Here is a 22,629-nt window from a genome sequence, read left to right as displayed (position 1 = left end):
GAAGCAGCAACTGTCTGAACACCGTGGGGTGTCTGTAGAGCTCGAAACTGAGAGTTGAAACATTGACTTCGACTAACAACTCACTTTTATTCGTCTAATTGTGAGAGCTAAGGACAAAAATCCACTTTTAGTACATCTATTTTTTTAAGTTTTGTTTGTGAGGATTGGTGTAGCCTCGGCACGAGATCTCATGTGGACAATCATTTTTTTGGTTGTATTTCAAGTGAGGTTCATTTGCCTTCCAAAAATCGAACAGATAGAAACACTCTTTGATCCCGTAGCCAGAGCCTAGCGGCTCAGCTGGTAAATATTACGTAGTTTCACGCATGGACAACTCAAAAGGCATTACGATGAACAAATACAACAGTAAAACATATTTTACAAAAATACACAATATTAATCGACAAGTACATGCAATAGTCAACATTAGAAGGCAACAGGAATAAAAAGGGCAGCAGTATTACGGAAACAAAAAATAAGCGATGTAATGTCATCAGAATTAGGGTCATATAATGCTGATTTAATAAATAGTTAACTTTTCGAGTTAGTTTCATATGCGGGGCCATAGTCGGGTGATCGTTTCTTATATTGTATTTCTAACGCCTACTTTTGTAACCTTACTTATAACACTGTACTTATAATCTTGTTATTTGAACGCAGCTTAGGAAATTATTCCGCTAAATATACTTGCTTGCTGCATATCCCCATTTGACGTTGCCTCACTTTTTTATCAAGTTGCGCCAAAACTCAGCGTAAATCAGCATGTGTGCGCGTTTAACTTATTTTCTTTATCTGTGTTAAGGAACGATCAAGTCGGTTGTTACGACCAGTTTGTAACTAATTTTTAACAAACGATTAACAAATATTCGTTATACGGTCTTTGACAACAGCCTCCAGAATATTGTGTACGTATATATCAGAGCCTCTACTATATAGGCGGGGTTTTTCAGTAAGACGACAAAGTAAATATAAGCTCCTCCTTAGCTTCGTATCCCGTCACCTACAATAAAGTGCCGCGAATGGAGAACCTGGCGGAAGGATACATTGATCGGTGATGCTATTAGGGGATGCGACGTTTGTGCGAGACTTTTTTTTCTTGTTATGGCGTTCGTTTCGTTTCTTTCGCTGGCAGTGGCTTCTCTTAATTGTCGCGTGTTACGTTTCCGTCATAGCTAGCCTTTCTCAACGCCTTGATTCATCCTATAAGGAATTTCGTAACGGGTATGAGTAAGGAAATCTCTCTGGGGACGGGGGCATTCTTGGCACTTCATATATCAGTGGAACGTACGGGTCATAACCAAAAGGAGCCGTAGAAGAAGAAAGCAGGGAAACGTGCTTTCTTTTTCTTCATGGCTTTCTTCTTCATAATCTTCCTGATGTCAGAACAATAAAGTGTGGTGTTAGCCAATAAGAGCCGTAGAACAAGAATCCAGGGGAACGTACCTTTTTTTCTTTTTGAGGGAGTTCTTCTTCATCCTCTTCGTGGTGTCAAAAAAAGAAGCAGGGGTGTTAGCCGAAAAGAGCCATAGAATAATAAATCGGGGGAACGTACCTTTTTCCTCCTTCACGGCGTCCTTCTTTGTCCTTTTCATGCTGCCAAAACAATACAGCACGAGACACGTGGTACGAAACTGCGTCCGATACGATTCGCAGCGCGTCTGAAAGGTGGCTGCTCCGACTGATGAAACTTGATGGAACCCTTGGGAAACTTGTGCGATGCGGCTGTTATTAGCACGACGAGTCGTAACCCACTTCGGACAAGAAATCGTATCAAGTGGCTTCTGCTTTACATGCGACCTCTGTCGTGCGGCAGATTCCTGCCAAAGTGAAAGTTTTTTCTCTCTCGCTAAAAATCACCCCCCCCCCCCTTTATTTTTCCCTGTGTCGTGCTCATCTGATCATACTCACTCGCTCGATTTGTCTTTTTGTCTGCCGAGTTGTTCCATAATTGCAATAAGTTTTCCGAAAATTCTGAGATTCACTATTATGGGACGACGTGTACGCGGGCCCCAGCATGAAGGGTTACTTCTACAATTCTGCTACCTTCGACAGGGAAGTCTTGCAGAAATATTAGCGTCTTCAGTTTACTGTTCCTTACACCGAATTTTACTTCCGGGTGTTGCGCTGCTCCGGCTGCCTGCACTTGTTGCTGTGGAAGCGAGCGGCGATGCATTGTACAGCGGCATCTGTCTCGGCGCGTGTACATTGGGCGCGCAGACCGGTACGTGGTGTTCGGCGTGCCCCTGGACTCGTGGGGCGGTGGCGCCGTGGCTCCGGGCTCGGCTTTGGCGCAGGCGCTCGGCCTCTGCTTCATCATCAACAAGCAGTACGTCGACAAGAAGCACCCGTGGCGGCCACGCAGGACCATCGTGTTTGGCGCCTGGGACGCGCATGAGTTTGGCGAGATCGGAGCCACCGAGTTCATCGAGGTACGACACAGCTCGTATCCGTTCCCCCTTTTCGCACCCTTTCGTGGTTCCCGCGGAAGTTAGCCGCTGGTGATTATCGTCATGCTTTCGAGGACGCTGAGGAGTCTTAAAATTCCGTGCTGTCTCGCTGCAAGCGAGAAAATGGACACAATTGCGAGTTAATACAGTTTTTCTTTTTTTTCCATAGGGACAACTGCACAAGATATCGACAAGAACGGTAGCCTACTTGAACTCGGACATCTGCACCTCAGGTCAGCCAATACTCGATGTGTGTCAAGCGAACAACAGGGGCAACGATGCTCATTATAGACAACCTATTTCCATACGCCATCAAGTTCCGGTTCCTTTTCTAGATTTCTGCGCGTGTGGATCGATGCGGTCGTTGCTTATCAAGCTGTGCGCTATACTTTCTCTCGCGGTCTTTCCTTCATACTGCAGGGCCAGAGTTCTCGGTTACCGGTTCGCCTGTGTTCTCGAAGTCATTTAGAGAAGCTGGAAAATGGGTAAGACGATTGGCCAAATGTTTTGTCTTGATGGCTCCGCAGTGCACTGAGGGAGAACGAGCCTTCTCCTTAGCCGTGAAATCGGCTATATATATATATATATATATATATATATATATATATATATATATATATATATATATATATATATATATATATATATATAAATACGACAGTCGATCAGTAGTGTGATCATAAGTAAATGAACGTCTCCTATATACGCCACGTGCCCATATACGGGTCAGAGCGTCGCCCTGCTGAGTCTCGAGCGTCAGCACATGCCTGAAATCCCGTACTGTCATGCCCCAAACAAGGACGCAGGTAAAAAAATAAAAATCCTCCTCCATTCCACCCTATGAAAGTGGATGTATGTACAGGGAAGCTTTTGCCGACGCTACGCAAGCTCCACCACCACAGGCGGCGTACATCACGCGCGCACGCACGTGCGCGGAAGTGCAGCCGCGTCCTCATTCTTCTAGGCCTTCCGCCAAGCGCAAGTGCATTATTGAACTAAATGAATGTTTCAAATTAAATTGCGTCAGCAAAATGCGTAAAGTACGACTTACATACCACCAACTGCAGACATGATATCTTCGGATTGTTATTCGATTGTACAAGAAAACATAAATCTGCTGCGCGGAAGCTGAAAAACAGCTGCTGTTTGAGGTCTGAGTGGTCGCGGCCGCTATGTGACGGTACCGTTAGCAAGCACCTGGCATTCCCAGGACCAAGCGGGCCGGTTCTTGCAGGCGGCGTTACAGCCGCCTGGATTTTAACTATGTTGCACTGATACCAGAAAATGTTCACTTATGTTTTCAATATTATTCACTCATAATGTAAATTTAAGAACGACAGGCGACGTCTGAATAATTTCTGGTGGCTTAAAAAGTTAAACGTGTATCGAAAGCGCAATGACGCTAGTGAGGAGTACCGCACAGCAGATGAAATAAAAGGCACGTGAATGGCGTTTCAGAAGATATACTGGTGCATAACATGCATAAGTGCTTATGTGCAAAAATACAGTATGTACAATCCCGCCACACATTTCTGGTGAACACAAGCTGCCCGCCGCTTAATGAAAAAAATACATCCGACCACATAGAGCCGTGGCAGGCTGGCATGCTGCTAAAGTTCCTCCACTTTTGTAGCTGAAGATGTCGCACCACTTCGTTCACAATATTCAACAAACTGCTGATCGCTTTGAGCATAAACACGTAGCTATCACAAGGGCAAATTCTGTCGCCACTGTTCGTCTTCTGGTCCAGACTGCCTACTCTCTCTCTTGCCGTTACACATTTGAGAAGTTGTCACGATATAAATCTTTTCAGAGTTAAAGCTGAATTTGCTTCAAACAGCTTAAAATTTAAAGCAGACATGTTTTTGTGTCCGTATTGGGTTGAAGCGTTACAAATAAAGTTTACAATATAAAGGTTTAGCTGGCGCTTCAATTAGCGCTGCCGGCGGTACGCTGTCGTCATTTCGATGATGGCGGCACCCCAAGGCTTGGACGCCAAACACGCCATATGCCACAGGCTTGCCGTTAGCACAGCATACATCTTCATTCTGACAGGCCGTCCGACCAGCGCAAGTGCATTATTGAACTAATTGAATTTCTCAGATTGACATGCGTCAGTAAATTCGTAAAATACGACTTACACACAAGCTGCATACATGATAGCATCGGATTGTAATTCGACTATACGAGAAAACGTAATCCTGTTACGCGGAAACTTAAACACAAAACCTTCCAGCTGCCGTTTTGTTTTTAACGCGATAGCGTTAAGGAGCTCGTGTCGCAGAAAAGCCGGTGTCGTCGGCGTCGGGTGTCGGCGTCGGCGGCGTTGACCGTGAGCGATAAATCACGGCAGGCGCTTCATAAATAAAAAGCAACTTCCAAGATTGGCCCGGTGGGAATCGAACCCAGGTCTCCGGAGTGTGAGACGGAGACGCTACCACTCAGCCACGAGTTCGATGCTTCCAAGCGGTGCAAACGCGCCTCTAGTGAATGCGGTGTTGCCTTCGAAACGAGCCGTGGAAAGTTATACTGCGGTGTATATCGGTAATTATGAACATGTAACGTACAGAAGTCACAATTACACGAGTTGCGAAGTGCGTTTCCGCTGCATTTCTTCTGCGCTTTCCGCACACGCAGAGCCATCTTGCGGCAAACACAGAAGACCCCCTCCTCTCAATGTACGGCGCTGCCCCGACAGGAGGCGCGCCGCGCGCGCATTGGGACCGCTGCCAGGCGCGTCGCAGGACTCCCTCTCCCCTGACGACGCTTCGCCGTGCATCCGGTTTAGATTACTATCTATCTCTCTGCCCGTGCCGATCACGACGTTTGGCTGGCGTAGATCGTTTCCCCTCCGAGACACCGAGTTCTTTGGTTCGTTTCGTTCGCTCAGGCGCACGTTTCGTTGACGCGCCGAACGCTGCGTTGCTCGACGCTCACCGCGTGATAGGTGGGCGCTAAGTCCGATGCGGGGCGCATCGTAAGTGATTGCTGTGCCGTAGCGCATTGTCTTATACCCCTTGGCGGGTCGACGGGAACGCTGTCGCGTCCCACTCTTGAAGGCGAAGCTTAAGCGTCCTCCAATTTTTGTGTGAGCCCCGCGCACGCGGACGCGAAAGATCCCGACGAAATAGAAGCAGCTTCGCTGTAAAAGAACAGACGAATTCATCGAGTGTCTTCTACTTCTTCACTATCCGGCGCTTCAGATTATACTGATCGACGGTAAACGTTTGAAAACTCGCCCTGTACAAGTGTTTCGCTTGCATTTCGACAATACTTGTGCCACTATAGGGTTCGTCGTAGTTTCAGTCAGTGCGCTTGCAGGCTCATTCGCGCGGGTCACACTAGGAGGACAGTCATCTTTCCTGCATACACACACCCTGACAGCAGCTATGTCGCATCCTGGTGTCGTTGCGTTCTGCAGCTTCCCTATAGATGAGCAATGGTGCACACGAGTCTGACACATTCGCTGTCCTGCATCGAGGCCACCCGACTTTGGTAGGCTGCTTCTATGCGCACCTGTGTTGTACGCCATCCGGTTGCAGCTGCTTTGCGTGTTGGAACGAGTACGATGCAGAGAGTGGGCGCGCGCGTCTTTCGTGCGTGCTTGAACGTGTGTGTGAGGGGAGAGAGAGAGAGAGAGCGTGCGTGTTTGTTGCTTCCCTTTTTAGCATAAACACAATATTGCGGCGTTTAACGAATCTTGTCTTTGCAACTGCATGCATACGTTACTAGTGTGGAGACGCGCGGAAACTGAAGTTTACCAGAAATGTAATCATCAGCAGGTGCATCACGCAAATTTTGGTTTCAAATATCTCAATTCCGAGAGTAATCGTTATCCAAATTCGATTCACTAGTTCTACCTATTTTGAATAGAGCAGGAATTGACTCAGGAATAGAGGCCCTTCGTCGGCTTTATCGGTATGCTAGCCAAAATGTTTTATTGCGCGACTCCAAGTGGGCGTTTCTAAATTGCGAACACCGCGTTTCGCAATGCTAATTGCATTGTACATAATAGATAATACATAACTTTGTGCATAGTAATTTACTGTATTCAATCAGTTTCAAAATTACACGGAAGTGATTTCGTAAATGATTAATACTTCTTTGTCAGCTTTCGTGAAAACTGGCACCAATTTTATCTAGAACTTTGTGTCATCACAGACGGCGAAAAAGCGCCGGTGAAATGCGTTTAGAATACGCGAGTTGACATGAAAATCCAGGATTCAGTGTCGACATGGCAACCTACCACGCGATGTTACACTTTCACCTTTGCGATTAGGGGAAAAATGTTTTTTACAAAGCATGCAGACCTTTACTTTCGCCACGTACATCGTGATGCTGCATTCAGCACTTAACTGGAGTACTTAAACAGCAACACAAACACATAAAGCGTGTGTGTCTGAGGGGGGGGGGGGGGCGTTAAATCTGCATCATCATCATCATCATCATTCTATTTTTATGTCCGCCGTTAAGAGGAAGACCTCTACTAGCGATCTCCAATTACCCCTGTCTTGCGCTAACTGATTCCTAGTTATCCCTGAAAATTTCCTAATTTCATCACACCACCTAATTATATCTAACGTCCTCGACTGCGCTTCCCTTCTCTTGGCGCCCATTCTGCAACTCTAATAAAACATCGGCTAATCTGCCCTACGCAATTAATACATGGTCTACCCAGTTCTATTTATTCCTCTTAATGTCCACTAGAATATCGGTTACCTCCGTTTGCTCTCTAATGCACACCGCTGTCTTTCTGTCTCTTAGCGTTTCGCCTTACATTTCTCGTTCCATCGTTTGTGGCGCATGGTCCTTAACTTCCTCTCAAGCTTCTGTGTTAACCTCCAAGTCTCTGCCACATATGTTAGCACCGGTAGAATGCAATGATTGTGCACTTTAATTTTCAAAGATAGCGGTAAGCTGCCGGTCGTGATTTGATAATGCCTACCGTATGCGCTCCAACCCATTTTTATTCTTCTGTAAATTTATTTCTCGTGATCAAGGTTCATTCGAGTGATTTACCTAGATAAACATACTCTTGCACATATTCTAAAGACTGATTGCCATCCATAAATTATTTTTCTTTTGCCACACTATTAAACATTACCTTTGCGTTCTCCATACACAATCTGCAAACCTATTCTTACCCTGCTCTTACACTTTCGTGGCTAAAGTCATAAATAATTTGTTGCAATTGATCCCCAGCGTTGCTGAACAGGACAATGTCATCTGCAAATGTTGCCGAGATATTCGCCGTTGATCCTCACTCCTAATCCTTTCCAGTCGAATGGCTTGAACACTTCTAAGCATGCAGTGAATAGCATTGGAGAGACCAGAAGCGCTGAACGCGTCACCGGTGACGCATTGCGAGTACACGACACGCATTGCGCAGCCTATCGTTCTATTCGTTTTATGCACTGAGCCGGGTTGTCGTGTACGACGGGCAGGTGCGCTTCTATTGATAGAGGCGCTGCGTCTGCGAGCATGCTTAGCTTGCCGCGTGAATCCGCCTGCGTATACAAAAGGCAGAGAGACCACCGCTCACGTCACCACGACGCTCCAAACTGGTCGCCACAACCAGCTGTCGCTCTTGTACAAATATAGGGATTTTCAATGCGCGGCGAACGCTTATATTCCGTTCGCATCTGATTCGAAAGACCATTTCGACCTTGGTGATTATAAGCAGCGATCATTTGACGAACATGATAAAGACTCCTTTTATTTATTTGTTACTTTTTGCACGAGAGCTTGCGGTGTGAGTGGCCTAACAATTAACTAGATCGCGCTAGTTCATTCTTGATCGTTTTAGCGCAAAACAAAAAAAAAAACAAAAAGCACAAAATAACCGTACCGCGCAGAGGACTCGCGTCTTCACTCGTACAATACAGCTTTTACTGATCGACTATTGTGCCTAGAATATCTTGCTTAAGGTTGGGCGGCACGTGGTCACGCACGAGACAAGTGCTACCATGCTTCATACTACTGACCCTCACCGGCATAAACGGACGAGTTTCAAGGCGAGAGTCTACAGCGTTCGTTCGCTCTTTTCTATTCTCGTGAAGACCGCTTTGCATAGTAAAATCTGAAAACTAGAACGGTAAAGAAGGAGGATGAAGACAAACGTTCCCACATAATCCAGCAAGTAGGAGAAAGGCTGCATGAGCCAGCTGACAGGGAAAGACTTGGTTCACTTTAAGGCACACATGATGTAGCTCTGTATACACTTGGACAGTAACTTTGTTAAGCGTGCGTGAATTACTGTATGAACTTCGATTATGTGGTGTTCCCCACTCTGCCGACAGGTGCCTCACTACAGGAACACAAGTTACTACAATGCCTGGCTCAATGACCTGCACGCAGCGTCTGGAGAGAGCGGCCAGCCAGAGTAAGCGGCTAATAAGACATCAGTGCTGCTGCTTCAGTTTGCCGGTGAAACAACGCGATGGCGAAATGCGTCGCTCGGAGCTGCTTTGGGACAAATACAACTGTGACCAAGCACTCAAGTCAAGACGACGCGTTGCTTCTTGCCTTTTGAGCACGTTTGTTCTTGCGCGCCGATGCCTAAAAAGCAGCACATTTTGCCATTGCAAGCGACTTGTAGCGCCGCACTGCCGGATGTTGCCACCGGCCGCATTGTCGAACGAAAAGGCCGCACGTGTCTCGCTGGCGTCGAGGAAACGCGAGTGCGAGCCGCGAGGTTCAGGTCGGGCAGTTGTGTTTCTAAACCTGCAAAAATCAAAATCTGTGGAACGGCTTCCTGCCCGGCCGTAGTAGGTTCCTTTAAGCGATAGAGAACGCTGTTAGGGAGTCGGTGACTGCAGATTATTTTCTATGGTATTGTGGGCGCATCGTCAGATGGGGCAGAGCTCTTGTTGCAGCTGAATCAGCCCGCATGTTAGTTTTCCAGGCTGAAATTTGCCCTGGGATACGGGCTACATATGCTTTACTATAAATAGGAAGCATTGCGGCTGGTAAACGAAGCACTTGTCGAATTGCAAGCACGCGTTCCTTTTTCTTCCCCTCTTCTTTTTTTTTCCCCTTCCTTTTCTCGTAAGCAGTCTGCGCACTTGGTTTGAAACAGCATTCGCCCGACTGTTGCTCCGAGGAAAGTTTTCCTCCTTTTATGAGGTCACATAGATCCGATTGTTATTGTGGCATCTTTTTTTTTTGGCTTCGCTGCATCTTACACATAAACCGTAATGAGAGCTGGCACGAATATTAGTCCCACTAGAAAAATGAGCATGTCAGAAGCCGCAATGGTCTCCAGTGAAGGAATCATCACGACTTCAGCATAAACGTGTCATTTCGACGGAGCACAAACCATAGCTTCTCGCCACGTACAGGTATTTTCGAAATTTTCCGAACAGTGAGCAGGCGATCAGGACCAAGCGACTGCGGGCTGCGCAATGAGTGTAATCCGATCCGATCCGAGTGTAATCCGAGTCTTGTGGCGCTACAAGACTTTGGTGGATGAATTGAGGTATATCACCTTTTCCGTTTCATATTTAGAGGACCTAGCAGCTCTTGTCGGAGAACAGGTGGCCTTGACTGTTTTGAAAAGGTATTGAAGGACCGTGAACTCTTTTGGGGACAATACCATCTAACTTATGTGCAGATCCTTCATTCCGAATCGAAGCCGCTATGAGCGCATTAATACTAATGGTGAGGTACCCGCCGTGGTTGCTTAGTGGCTATGATGTTGGGCTGCTAAACACGAGGTCGCGGGACCGAATCCCGGCCATGGCGGCCGCATTTCGTGGGGGCGAAATGCGAAAACACCCGTGTAGTTAGATTTAGGTGCACGTTAAGGAGCCCCAGGTGGTTCAAATTTCCAGAGTCCCCCACTACGGCATGCCTCATAATCAGATCGTGATTTTGGCACGTAAAACCACATAGTTTAATAATCCTAATGATGCGGTACGGAAAGGCAGGCATGCTAAACATGGCCATAAGAAGAACGAGACGGACAGCACAAACGCTCGTTCTTCTTGCGCCCGTGTTTTAAACTCATGAATTTAAGCTTTCCAACTTGCTGAGCTTTCTGTCGTTCTAAGCTAATAATGTGTTCGCCCTAATTTCATAATACCACGTCCGCCTTCAGGATTGCCGCAGAGCTCATTTGGTTGCCCTTACATCCATGTCAAGTATAAAGGTGTCTCACAAGGCCGCCTGTCCACCAAGAAGACTGCTTCCTTTAGGTGCACATGGTCAGGTGCACTCATACCAGAGGAGTCATCAACGATTTGATTTCTTTTTCTTTTCAGTCTGCCCATGCTTAGGAAGACTGGGGGCTTCACACCGTTTATGCAACTTGCCGGGATTCCAAGCCTCGACGTCGCCTTCGGTGTAAGAAACAAAACAGCCGTGTGCGAGTCCCAGTCCCTATTGGCGGGTTTTGTGTGCATGACGTCACGACAGCCACACGGACTCAGTGGGCCGCGGTCGATTCTGTGTTTTCTTTCTGTTTTGCTTCTCATTTCACTTTGTGATGGATCTTACTAATGCCCGAGTTCTATCGAAGCGAGTGCCGAAATACTTAGAGAGTCGTTTGTGCGGCTTTCAACGTAGCAATCACGATCAGTGTTCCCCTTGAAAAAAAAACAAGGAAAAAAAAACCACCACGAATGAACTAGACCGGACACATTTCGAGCGAGCCAATGATATAACTGCAGTCGGGCACAGACGTCGACGGTGATCCGACCGCGCCTCTTTCACAGCGAATGGAGGCTCGCGACAGTGAATATCGCGTTGCGTTACAAAGACCAACACTCGTAACGTGTTGAATCATTCATTAAAACTTTCAAACGCATAAAAATTAATAACCTTTCACTTTAATAATCTTTAAAAACATACCATAAGCACTTGCAAGCGCACCCTCGGCTATCGCTATAAACATCTCGTCCCCGCCGTTTCTTAATACGTTTCCTTCTTCTTTTTTCTTTGTTAATGTCGTAGAAGATTGCCCCCCCCCCCCCCCCCCCCCCGTATTCTCAAACGATCATCGACTCGAAGCGCTTCCTCCACTTCCTGTTGACGTTGATAGGCGATTATTCCCTTTGGATCAGACGGCCATGCAATTCTTGGCCTTCCGTGGTGGAGTGTTGGGTGGAGGAACGTTCTAGAATGCGGGGGTTATCTTAACAAAGGCGCGGCGTCCTTTCACTTGAGCTTTAAGTGAAGCATGTATACGCACACAATTATGCTCAGTCCATTGTCCCAGTTTCGCTTTACTAAGAATAAGCCGGAAACTGACGAGACAAAACGAAACAGCTGTGAACACGTGCTTTCTGCATAAACGCACCGAGCGGGCTCGTGACGTTGTTTTGCATGCGCACGCAGTTGGCGTGCGCGCGGATTCAGCGCAGAAGCTTCCGGCTCTTTTCGCGCTCGCGTTCAGGTGAACCATACCGGAAGAACCGCACAAGAAAGTTAGCGAAGAAGAAACAGGCCAACCTAGACGCAATTAGGGTAAAAGTAATTTGGAGATATGCGCCTCAAACTTGCCCTAAAGCTGCACCGTTGTTCCACTTACTTCTTTAACAAAACGCTCTTTTATGCATTGAAGCACAAAGGTAACTGGCACGTCCATGTAATTCGTGCCACACTTTGGGAAATATGTCGAAACTGGCGTCATCTTGGAAATTGAGATTAATTTAGTGGATACATCTTGCCAGCTCACCAGCTACATTTCGTAAATTGCAATATGTGCCGTGCAGTAATTGAGAAGTTAGTAATTAAATTTTCGTTACCCGCCGTGGTTGCTCAGTGGCTATGGTGTTGGGCTGCTGAGCACGAGGTCGCGGGATCGAATCCCGGCCACGGCGGCCGCATTTCGATGGGGGCGAAATGCGAAAACACCCGTGTGCTTAGATTTAGGTGCACGTTAAAGAACCCCAGGTGGTCAAAATTTCCGGAGTCCTCCACTACGGCGTGCCTCATAATCAGAAAGTGGTTTTGGCACGTAAAACCCCAAATATTAAATTTTCGTTGATTATTTGAGTATGTGTTTTGGTTCCTCGTGCTAGTAATGTCCGCCTCTTCGATTAATCAAGTTCAGGGACAATAATTATGCTATCTGCCACAGGTGATTTTCGAAAATTCCGTAAAGCTTAAGAATGATCACCATGTATATAGATTCCAGACGGCCACCGTGCGGTGTGTAATCATGGAGCGCGATCTTGCATTTGAGTGCTGGAGAAAAACATACGTCTTTTCACCACGTAATTACCTGCCATCTTTCTTGTGTAAACCTGTAGTCATAAATAAGCCTAAATTCTGACAGCTTTTCAAGGAAGAGGACATAGGTACCAGCAGAATAGAGAGTACGCGGCAGCATTAGCATAGGGCGCGAGAAGATCTCCACACAGTTGTTCATTCCTGCAAGCATGCATATATCGGCAGATGTCTGTCTAGCACTTCAGGCCAGTTAAGAAGAACAGACAAGACTCCATCCTGACTTCGATGGACGTCAGAAGAGCTGCGCCAACGGAACAATGCGTCTCACTCCGCACACTGAAAACGGAAAGCCAGCTTTTTTTTTTTATTTATAATATGACGATAACCTTTGGTCTTCCGCGCCGTTTCTTTTTGGTACGAGATGCCGTGTTTATCCTGGAATGCCGTACGCAGACCAAATTCCGCCATGTGGCGGAATTGTCCATACCAGCACAGCGCGGCCCTGCTCTTGCGCGCAGAACAACGCGAGCAAGGGTGGTCTGTACTTCCCGGCGCTGGGCACGTCGTACGACGTGTTCGAACTGGCGGACAAGTTCATCGACTCGGACTACCGGGTGCACCGCATGTGCCGGGAGCTGCTGATCGCGCTGCTGTGGCAGTGGTCCGAGGCCGTCCTCTTGCCCTACGACCTGAGGGAGCTCGCCGGACGTCTCAACATGGAGTTCAACGAGCTCAGCGCCCAGCACAAGGATCTCCTGGACAGGCTTGGCATCAAATTCGGTAATCGTGCGGCCGCTCGCAGCAAGGGCTTAACCACTTGGCTCATTCACAAGCGCACAGAGAGAGGCGACGTATGCACCTCAGTATACGGGGCTTCTCTTCGTACTGGGATACTTTGTCCGGTTCTTTTCGTGATACACGTTAAGGATGGAGCTCGTCGATTTTGATAATTCGTAAATGGGAAGCTCTTGGATGCATCGAGAATGAAAGGAATGATGCAGGATTTTATGCTCAAAGTCGGGTCGGGTCAAGCTGACCGCATATATATACCTTACGCTTTTACAGGGAACGTCAGCGCGACATGTTTTAGCTTGGTTGATGCACCACGGAACATTTGCAGGTACCGCTTGGAAAACATCGCGCGTACCAGAGAAGGTACACTATATGCAGGGTGTTTCACTTAACTTGAACCAAGGATTTTTTTTTTAAAAGAAAGGTGGTTAGCCGCAGCTGAACCAAACCAACGACATATGGTTTGCCGTCACGTGGCGCTCCTTCGAGTATTCTTTTTTATATTCCGCTTAAGATGAATCATGCATTTTTTTAAATATTGACTTTAGGGCTATAGCACGTTTCGTTGCTTTGTAGAGGGGGTTCAGAAACGACCGATCCAATTTTTTTTTGTGGCAACGTACATGCTGCGTGGGGGTCTTTTTCGGCGTTTAAAGGAAGACCGCGAAATATGAAATAAAACCACGTGACTGCGATCGTGCGCTCTGCTATTGCAGCGCTCTCATCCGCGCTTCGTGCGAGAGAACCGCGCGCGCGGACCGTGGCGAAGTGAGCGGCAGCGGCTCTGGTCATCGGTGGCCCACGGAAAGGAAGCACCGTCGTCCCTGCGAAGCAATAGAACATATTAGCCCTCCTCCCCCCCCCCCATGTGTGTGTGTATATATATATATATATATATATATATATATATATATATATATATATATATATATATATATATATATATATATATATATATATATATATATATATATATATGTGTGTGTGTGTGTGTGTGTGTGTGTGTGTGTGTGTGTGTGTGTGTGTGTGTGTGTGTGCGCGCGTGTGCGCCTCTTCCTAAAGGCACGCGCGCTTGTATGGAAATGCATCCGCGTTCCCGTGTCTATACATCGGTTGCGAACAGCACCAGTGAGCCTTGGCTTCGTGGCGCGCAAGTTGTTGACGAGCTGCAGCAGCGTCGACCTTGGCTCGGGCCGTCGCATGCTGTGCGTCGGCTGCGCGGCAACCACGGCGCAGAGGAAGTGCCTCTCCCACTCGAGTGGGAGGCCAGCATGATGAGAGGTGGCGCTGGAGGTGGCTCGATCGCGGGCCGAAATAAACGTGGACGCACACGTGCCGGCGCCGCATGCAAAACCAGTGCTCGCATCGCCGCTGTCTCGATCCTCTTCGTGGCGTCGCTGTTTCAGTTCGCTCTTATAGCACTCGCTGCGGCCGCGCATGGCCGACATTTCAGGCTCCCCAAGTATTTCCGACAAGTGTATCGATTATATGCCTGTTCCGAGTTTCGCTTGTCCTTAGTTAATCGCCACGAATTTTGCATGTACAAAGGGTTCCAGATAAATTTATCCAAGGTTTTAAAAAATTATGTCCAAGCACTCTATAGAAGGGCACGACCAAATGCATGTTGTTGGCCATTCTATGGAGCCAGTCAGGTTACTTTTTGTATTTTGCTTAATTAAAAAAATTAAAAGTTAAATTGTGGGGTTTTACGTGCCAAAACAACTTTCTGATTATGAGGCGCACCGTAGTGGAGGACTCCGGAAATTTCGACCACCCGGGGTTCTTTAACGTGCACCTAAATCTAAGTACCACGGGTGTTTTCGCGTTTCGCCCCCATCGAAATGCGGCCGCCGTGGCCGGGATTCGATCCCGCTACCTCGTGCTCAGCAGCCCAACATCATAGTAACTGAGCAACCACGGCTGGTTAATTTTGCTTAATTGCATAATTAGTTAGTATTAATTAACCAACTTCGCAAGCATTAATTTCAGTGCAAAACTTCCAATGAGAAAGTTGTAGAGAGTTGAAGGCAACATCTAAGGCAGCAGGTTTTAACTTCGTATAGTTGCTTTGTAATCATGTTTCCTGTATCCTAAAGAAACCCCGCGAAATATGAAAAAGAAAAGAAGAACACGTAACAATGCTCGCTTGCGCGCCGCAATTGCAGCGCTCTCAACAAGCCGAGTATAAACGAACAGCGCATTTAGCCTGGTGGGCGGCCGCTTCAAAAGTGACAGGGCAGTGATGTGGTACTGCGATTTACGCCAGCGATGTGCTTCCCTCGCGGCACTTCACGATTGCGATAAGCAGACCACCAACTTGCTAAGTTGGTTATGATTAACATTCACTAATTGAGCAGTTAAACAGAATCAAAAAGAAAGTGTGACTTGCTCCATACAATAGCCCACAATTTGCATTTAGTCGCATATCCTCCTAGTGTGCTTCATTTTTTTAAACCTCGAAGCAATCCCGGAAAGCAGGCTGCGCACAAGTGAGCCGGGCATCCAGGAAACAAGTGCCAAACTATACCGTGCTACTCTTGTCACACCATGCGCCATGTAGTATCTCGATGACTACGGACTCATTTTTGGTGCAGGGCCTGTGGCGAATTGCGAGAAGCCCCGTACGATATGAGACGGTTACTTTTGGCGCTGACGCCAAAGCTATACGAATACAGAGTAGATTAAAAGATATACCCGAGTATGAAATAAAGTTTAAAAGAAAAAAACTTGACCATTATGGTTCGTTATTTTTTTTTTTAATGTCGGGGAATTAGTGGCTGCATACAGTTAGTTGAGCTTTAGGAATGCCGTACGCAAGCAGCTAGCGCACAAAACAGCTTTAGCAGCACTGCGCTTGCGCACTACCAAGCATATCCTTGAGTTTATTTATTTATTTTTACATGCGTGGCCGATAACACCTGTTAACGTCTCTATTTCTGCAGCTCACTAATCACTTTTTCCACGCAAGCTAACTTCTTGACTTTTGCCAGGCAACTACCAAGAGAAACTAGAAGCATTAAGGAGTTTTAGAATAGGGGCCCCAATATTTTGGGGCCCCAAACAGCTTTGCGGGTGTTAGCGTTGGGGCATGCAGGAGTGAAAAGTTTTAGAATAGGGCTTTGCGTTTGCGGATAGCGTCTTGCGCTGACAGCGCCACTACGGCGTCTAAGAAAAACGATTAAAAATAATTAAATAAAATATTCCATTTTATGATATGAATAGTAATTTTGACTTGCATGTATTTGCGTTTAACTACAATTTAGAGGTTATTCTTCAAGCAGCAAACAATTAGTTGTGCTTAGTTTTGAGCAACAAAACCAACTTTACGTGCCTTCACCAGCCAAGCTTAGCCGTGTTAGGCCTACGAGCCATAAAATCCACACTCGAATTCGGAATCAGCGGCGTCTAATGAATCAATCTTCATAACATACGCTAGTTGAGAGAAAGCGATAACTGCAGTCACTTCTCCTAGCTTGCGAACTTAACGCGTTGCCGCGAATCGAACCCAGTTTGGTGCTACGTTAGAGCCGTCGCTTCGATGGGTGCCGCCATGTTTGTTGACGCAAAGCTTTTGGGAACGCTATTTGAGCTCCCGCTAAATCGGTGAAATAGCGTTCCCAACGCAAAACCCAAACTCATTTTGCGTCTCGCGCATGCGCAGTGGCTTCGACGCTATTTCTTTGGGGCCCCTATTCTAAAACTCTCTATTGCTGCTTGCTGCTCGGTCGGGTTGCTAACTGATACTGAGCGTAAATGCGCTAAAAGACTTGGATTGTGAGAGAGGCACATGCAAACACGTACATATGTAAATGTGATAATTATCAGCAGCGGAGAAGCGTAACTAATAAAGTAGGTCTCGCCCGCAGCCTATATAGTTCTTCGTCATTTATTTACACTTAAGGGTCCTTTCATTACAAGGCATATTGAGGGGGAGCGATACTATAAAGGACATATCATAAAAAGAATGCTCATAAACTATTATAAGCAATGCCACGCGACGAAAGCTTTGCTGCATTGTTTCTGACTAGTGCTACTATTCTCTGACCCTAAGTTTGCAGTGGTTTGTTGCTTACCGGCATAAACATATAGTGCTAGGAATAACAAACAATTTGTGCCAAATTAAAAAAAAAAGGACGAGGATACTTTTTGGCATTATTTGCGCTAATTCTATTGAATTTGCTTATTCATTTAGTTTAACGAGGCGTTGTAGAGGATTCAGAGCAAGTGATCACCCTACGCCTTCTCGTCCCTTCTGTTTCGCAGACACCCTTAGTTTCGCCGTCAAGCGTTTCACGATGTACCTGCACTACTTCGAGGTAGAACTCCATAAAGTAGACCTCAAGAAGTAAGTCGCATCAGCCGATTTCTCTTTTCTCCTTTGTGCAAGCCCCATATGACGTATAAGGACAAGCATAAATGACGTGCTTGTGTTGCACACTGAGAGCGCTACTACATCTATTGTTCTTCATTATGGCTCAATCACATTTGCGTTGTAAAACATACAGGAAATGATTTAAGCACCTACTCATATGTCCAGCACAACATCCCTGCGTTAGTACAATAAAAAAAGTGTTCACCTCTTCACTTTTTTCGCTGCGAAAAGCCGCTATGAGCTAGGATATCGTTCGCAACAATTACCCAGTCTTCTGCCCTACAGAGATTCGTCACGTCAGCGGCGTACCTATAGGAGCCGTGGGATTCCACGGGCTGCGTAGAACGAGGTGCAGTAGCCGAAAGAAGTGCTTTGGCGCTATGTATAGTCAGCGAGTAAGCAGCCGAGGAGCAAATGCGGGTTGTTCAAAAAATTTTGAACATTTCGCCTACCGGAAAACGGGGTGAGCGAAACTTGTCCTGCGTGCACTTGACGTTCGTCACGGTAAAGTAACCCACAGGGAAGGGTGCCGGATGGCTTCGGCCTACTGCTTCCTCCAGCTCGGGATCTTCTTCTCGCCGCTGTCGGATTACCTGGGCTCGGGCGGCTCTAACGGCTGGATCGGTGCACCAACGGCGTACCCTTTCGCGGGCGAGTTCTCGCCGCCGCTCTTCGCATGCTGCCGGTTCCTTGGAGGAGAGCACAACGCGTGGACGTCCCGTCCGTTTTCCGAGACAGAACTGAACGGAAACGAAGCTGGCGCAGCGCGCGCGAAACATTTTCCTGCCCTTTCCCTTCCCGGTGGAAGCGAAACGGCTCTGATTGGCTGAGAGCATGGCGTGAGCGCGCGCCTATGCAGCTGGAACCCTTGCTAACGAATCACTCTCCAGCGCCAGCGCAGCTTTCAGCTTATCAAACCCTTTGCCGCAGCTGCTCTGCTCTGGGAGCAACTGTTTGCGTGACCACGACAATGTCACTTGTGAGCCAATACGAGCTTAGCTTGAAAAACACCAAGCAGACGATGGTGCAGTCACAGAATGGCAAATGGACCGAATGTGTTCGCCCAGAGGACTCTCAAAGTTCGCGACAAGCTTTTTGCACATTGTTGTGTTGAGGGGTTTTCAAATACGGGCGGGCGACTGTGTGCTTATGTAGCCTGCATACTTACTGCGAGTTTCAGACTTCTGTTTGTAGTAATTGCATCTTTCGTTCTTTTCAGCCTGAAACAGAATGAGAACAATAGGCGAATGCGCCTTCACAAATGTGGGAATTTGTGCTCATAGTTGTGCACGAATGCATCCCTCCGCGCACACTTTTGACGCCCCCATCCAAATACGGCTTCTCTTCCTCATCAGATGATAAACAAGAGGTCGTACCTGTTTGTATTGGAAAAAAATTGAAGTAATTTTCATCAGTCCATCCACTAGCATGCGGATACTCCAGAGCAATTATAATCTGTGCCTCCGCCCTTTTACATTGACATGCGCTTGTTTGTCGTCGGAATATAACCCATGCTCCCGCATGATCTTGCGTGCTCCTAGGAGGGCCAACATGGTTGATCTTAGATATGCGCTCACGTTGTTCCGTGCTTTGCATTTCACCCTTCTTTCAAGCCCCCTGGAGGTTCGGCGGTACAACGACAAGATGATGGGCTTGCAGCGCAGCTTCGTTCAAGAAGTAGAGAACTCCACAGCTTCGGGAAAACTGAGGTTGGTACATATGTGCAATGGGCAGACCGATCGCCCCGTCTTGGCTGTGTCTTGGTGAGACTGCAGTACGTATCTTGGCGCTTGTCCTGTCTCGACTTGCCCCTCGTCCTTACTGCGCTATGTTACTTGTATCACGATGAATAACCACCATGCCCAAACCTATTCCCTTTTGCTTGGCAATACTTGGTATAAGAGCACGTCCCAACTGTGCTCAGGATGATCGTTACTCTGGTGCTGCCGAATCGGTGCTGTGGCCCCGCACATAGTGGCGCTGCAAAAGAATAGGGATTGGTTTCGTCACTGCGTGTCTTGTTTGACTATATGTACTGATATAATGCAGGAATCAATTTAATTATATATGCAGATGTGACTCGTCGCATGATGTAAGCAAGCGTCAGAAATATGTGGCCGCACGATAGAACTGAAACAGACAGTACTCGGATAAATCATTTCATGAAGTCTCTTCCGACATTTTGGAATCGCGTAGGTTTTTCTACAGGAGTGGGTGCAGTGGCGCAGAGACAATGCTTATGTAGCCTCTGTCCAGATTATTCGTGCGTTCCCTAATTGCCGGTTTCAGTCACACAAAGAAAGCGGTTGAAGTAAACGCTTAACGATATAGCACCACTCCCACTGATCTGTTGACATTTTTCGGCCATTGCCTTAGCCACGAAGCGTCCTATTATCGAATTATTTTTCAGACAAACGATGCGGACGCTTTCGAGTGCGTGCGTTACATTCTTCGTCACTGCAGTTGTCTCTATTCAAGCTGGCGAGTCAATCATGGAACGCCGAGAAACCCTTCGCGAAAGGATGTTTTAATTAAGTTCGGCTGCGTTGATGGCACACTCTCCGTCTGTGCGGAAGTCGCTGCGTATTCTGGCATCACGCTACGCGAGTTCCGCGTTTTGTAGCCGTGCCTCTCGCGATTCCCGCCCGCAGGAATGTCATCTTCGGCCAGTCGGACACCAACCATGAGAGGGTCGTGGCCTTCCCAGTCGTCCGAGACAAGCTCGACCGGCTGCGAAACCTCGTGCAACAGGACGAGGCGAATGCCGCGGAAGAACTGAGGCGCCACATCTCTCTTGCGGCGTACGCTCTCATGCAGGCGACACTGTTCGTTGAGGCAGACGGCCTGGTCTGAAACGTGCCCAATAAACAACAGTTGTGTGACACCATTCCCTTATCGCGCTACACTTTTTTTTTGTTCTTCCTCTCTCATGTTTACGCTATGAAGCTGCAAAATAGTCGTGTGCTCGAGGAGAACGTAGCCACGCGCAGCCCATGCATATATTGGCTGCTCGTTGTCAAATTGAAGTTAGCTGCGCAGTGCACTGTGCAGCTAACCGCACATTAATCAATAATTTCTCACTGTGGCGTCCTTCGTGGCCCATCGTGGGGAGCTTTCGAATAGTTCTGACAGCTTGGGGCTCCTTATGTGCACTCAAAGCACGGCACGTGACGAGCGTTCTGCCGCATTCCGCCCCCATCGCAATGCGGTCGCCGCTGCCAGGGAATGGAACCTTGTGATCAGCAGCAGAACGTGATGGCTACTGAACCACGGCGGTCACTGATGTTAGATATGCCGATGCCACTATAAGTCGGATACAACTTTAGAAAAAAGGGGAGGCCCCGCCCAGATGACCGAAGCGCGACAGCCGATTGCCTCCGCGACTAAAATAGTCCCGCTGGACAAATCGTGCTTCTGAAACGCGTAATTCTCGGATAAATAAAGACGTTTGTATTTTGATGACTGGTTTAGTAGAGCTCTCATGTGCTACAGCACATGCCGGATAGCGACAGAAAAATAACCCCGTGCCTTCCACAACGCTGCCCGTCGTCTGCTCTTTAACTTCATTGCAAGTGACAAAAGTAGAAAGAGCAGCTCTCCATGGACATTGCGCTTGTTTACATGTACACGGCGTATGTACTACTCGTTTTCCAAGCTTAAAATGAATCAGTTGCTATTGAAAAAGTACTTATATAAAACAATGCATTTATCGCAACCATTACAAACCTGGGGCGAGAATACAGTCGAGGCAGGAAGGTAAGAAATGCTTCATTCATCGTTTTAAATAAGTACCCTTGGTTTTAAATAGCATAGCATTTATATTTTTTTGGTTTTGTGCCTTCACAATTTCACAGCACGCATTCTACAGCTTGCGCGTGCAGTGAGCACTGGTGGACAGCAATCAAACGACGGTGCCACACAACGCTCGAACACCGTCGCTAGACGCTCGGCTATCTCACTGCTGACGATGATCGTTCACGCGAAGTTGACGGTGACAAATCTTTGCGTTGAAGGCTGCTTCTGCAAATATTTTCTGTTGAGACACTCGTAGGTTTGTTTCATACGCACACACTTTTCTGATTTCTCCTGAGAATGGTTTTGCTCCATCACTTCACCCCGTCCGACGAAAAACGCAGCGACCCAGTACGCGAACACACCCGCCGCTAACAGTAGGCACCAGTCTTTGGAAAACTTTTCTCGTCGTAACGTCACTCAGGAGCAAAATGGAACAAACAGGAGAATAATACAACATGGAACAAACACGCAGGATGTGTGTTCGTAGCGGTCGTCGCGGAGTCCTGTTTTCAGGCAAAGCGTAGCGCAGAAACAGCGATGCTCGCTGCAATGTTCCTTCGCCGGATCACGGCTCAGAATAAGCGCACGCGACACAAATGCCACATCGTAAGCTCGTAGTAATATTTCCGGCATGATAGACCATCACAAACAGTTCTGGAATTCACTCTGACGAGGGGCTGAAGCACACAGCTGACGCGACCTCGCCCAGTTCGAAGCGCTGGCGGCCATCTTCTCCGTCGGCGGGCTCACCGGCCGTCCGGCTGATGACGTTGGTCCAGAGTGCGCGCCTATTGGTGGGTGCTCGTGTGCCTCCGCCTCGGAGGAGTAAACGCTCCCTTTTTTCTAAACTTGTATCCGACTATATAGTATATATTCGGTCCCATGCTCGTACTTGAATTATTGTCTAATAACCCTCCATAGTTTAAACAAAGTCAATGGAATTAAAATGAAAGCTGTTATTTACCGTGCGTAAGGTGCACGCATTTTGTTTTTTCAATTCAGACATTTCTCTCTCTGGTGATCCTTTCTAGATGGGCAATGGTGGACCTA

The 22,629-nt window shown here is 47.3% G+C and overlaps 1 protein-coding gene across 1 annotated transcript in view; it reads left to right on the top strand.

Annotated features, from left to right (window-relative positions):
- The window catches only part of LOC135907860 (N-acetylated-alpha-linked acidic dipeptidase 2-like), a 69,548-nt gene extending 48,877 nt beyond the window's left edge, over positions 1–20,671 (top strand). The window contains exons 10-18 of the mRNA XM_065439614.1: positions 2,218–2,429; positions 2,617–2,680; positions 2,868–2,932; positions 8,747–8,829; positions 10,709–10,790; positions 13,139–13,400; positions 17,676–17,757; positions 19,398–19,493; positions 20,436–20,671. Coding sequence (XP_065295686.1) covers positions 2,218–2,429; positions 2,617–2,680; positions 2,868–2,932; positions 8,747–8,829; positions 10,709–10,790; positions 13,139–13,400; positions 17,676–17,757; positions 19,398–19,493; positions 20,436–20,637 — 1,148 coding nt within the window. The 3' untranslated portion in view covers positions 20,638–20,671. The remainder of the gene's footprint in view (positions 1–2,217; positions 2,430–2,616; positions 2,681–2,867; positions 2,933–8,746; positions 8,830–10,708; positions 10,791–13,138; positions 13,401–17,675; positions 17,758–19,397; positions 19,494–20,435) is intronic.
- Positions 20,672–22,629: the final 1,958 nt, after the last annotated feature.

Source organism: Dermacentor albipictus, chromosome 1, assembly GCF_038994185.2.
Source record: "Dermacentor albipictus isolate Rhodes 1998 colony chromosome 1, USDA_Dalb.pri_finalv2, whole genome shotgun sequence".
Lineage (NCBI taxonomy): Eukaryota > Metazoa > Arthropoda > Arachnida > Ixodida > Ixodidae > Dermacentor > Dermacentor albipictus.
Note: the sequence above shows the minus strand (reverse complement) of the source record. Positions and strands in the feature narration are given on the sequence as shown.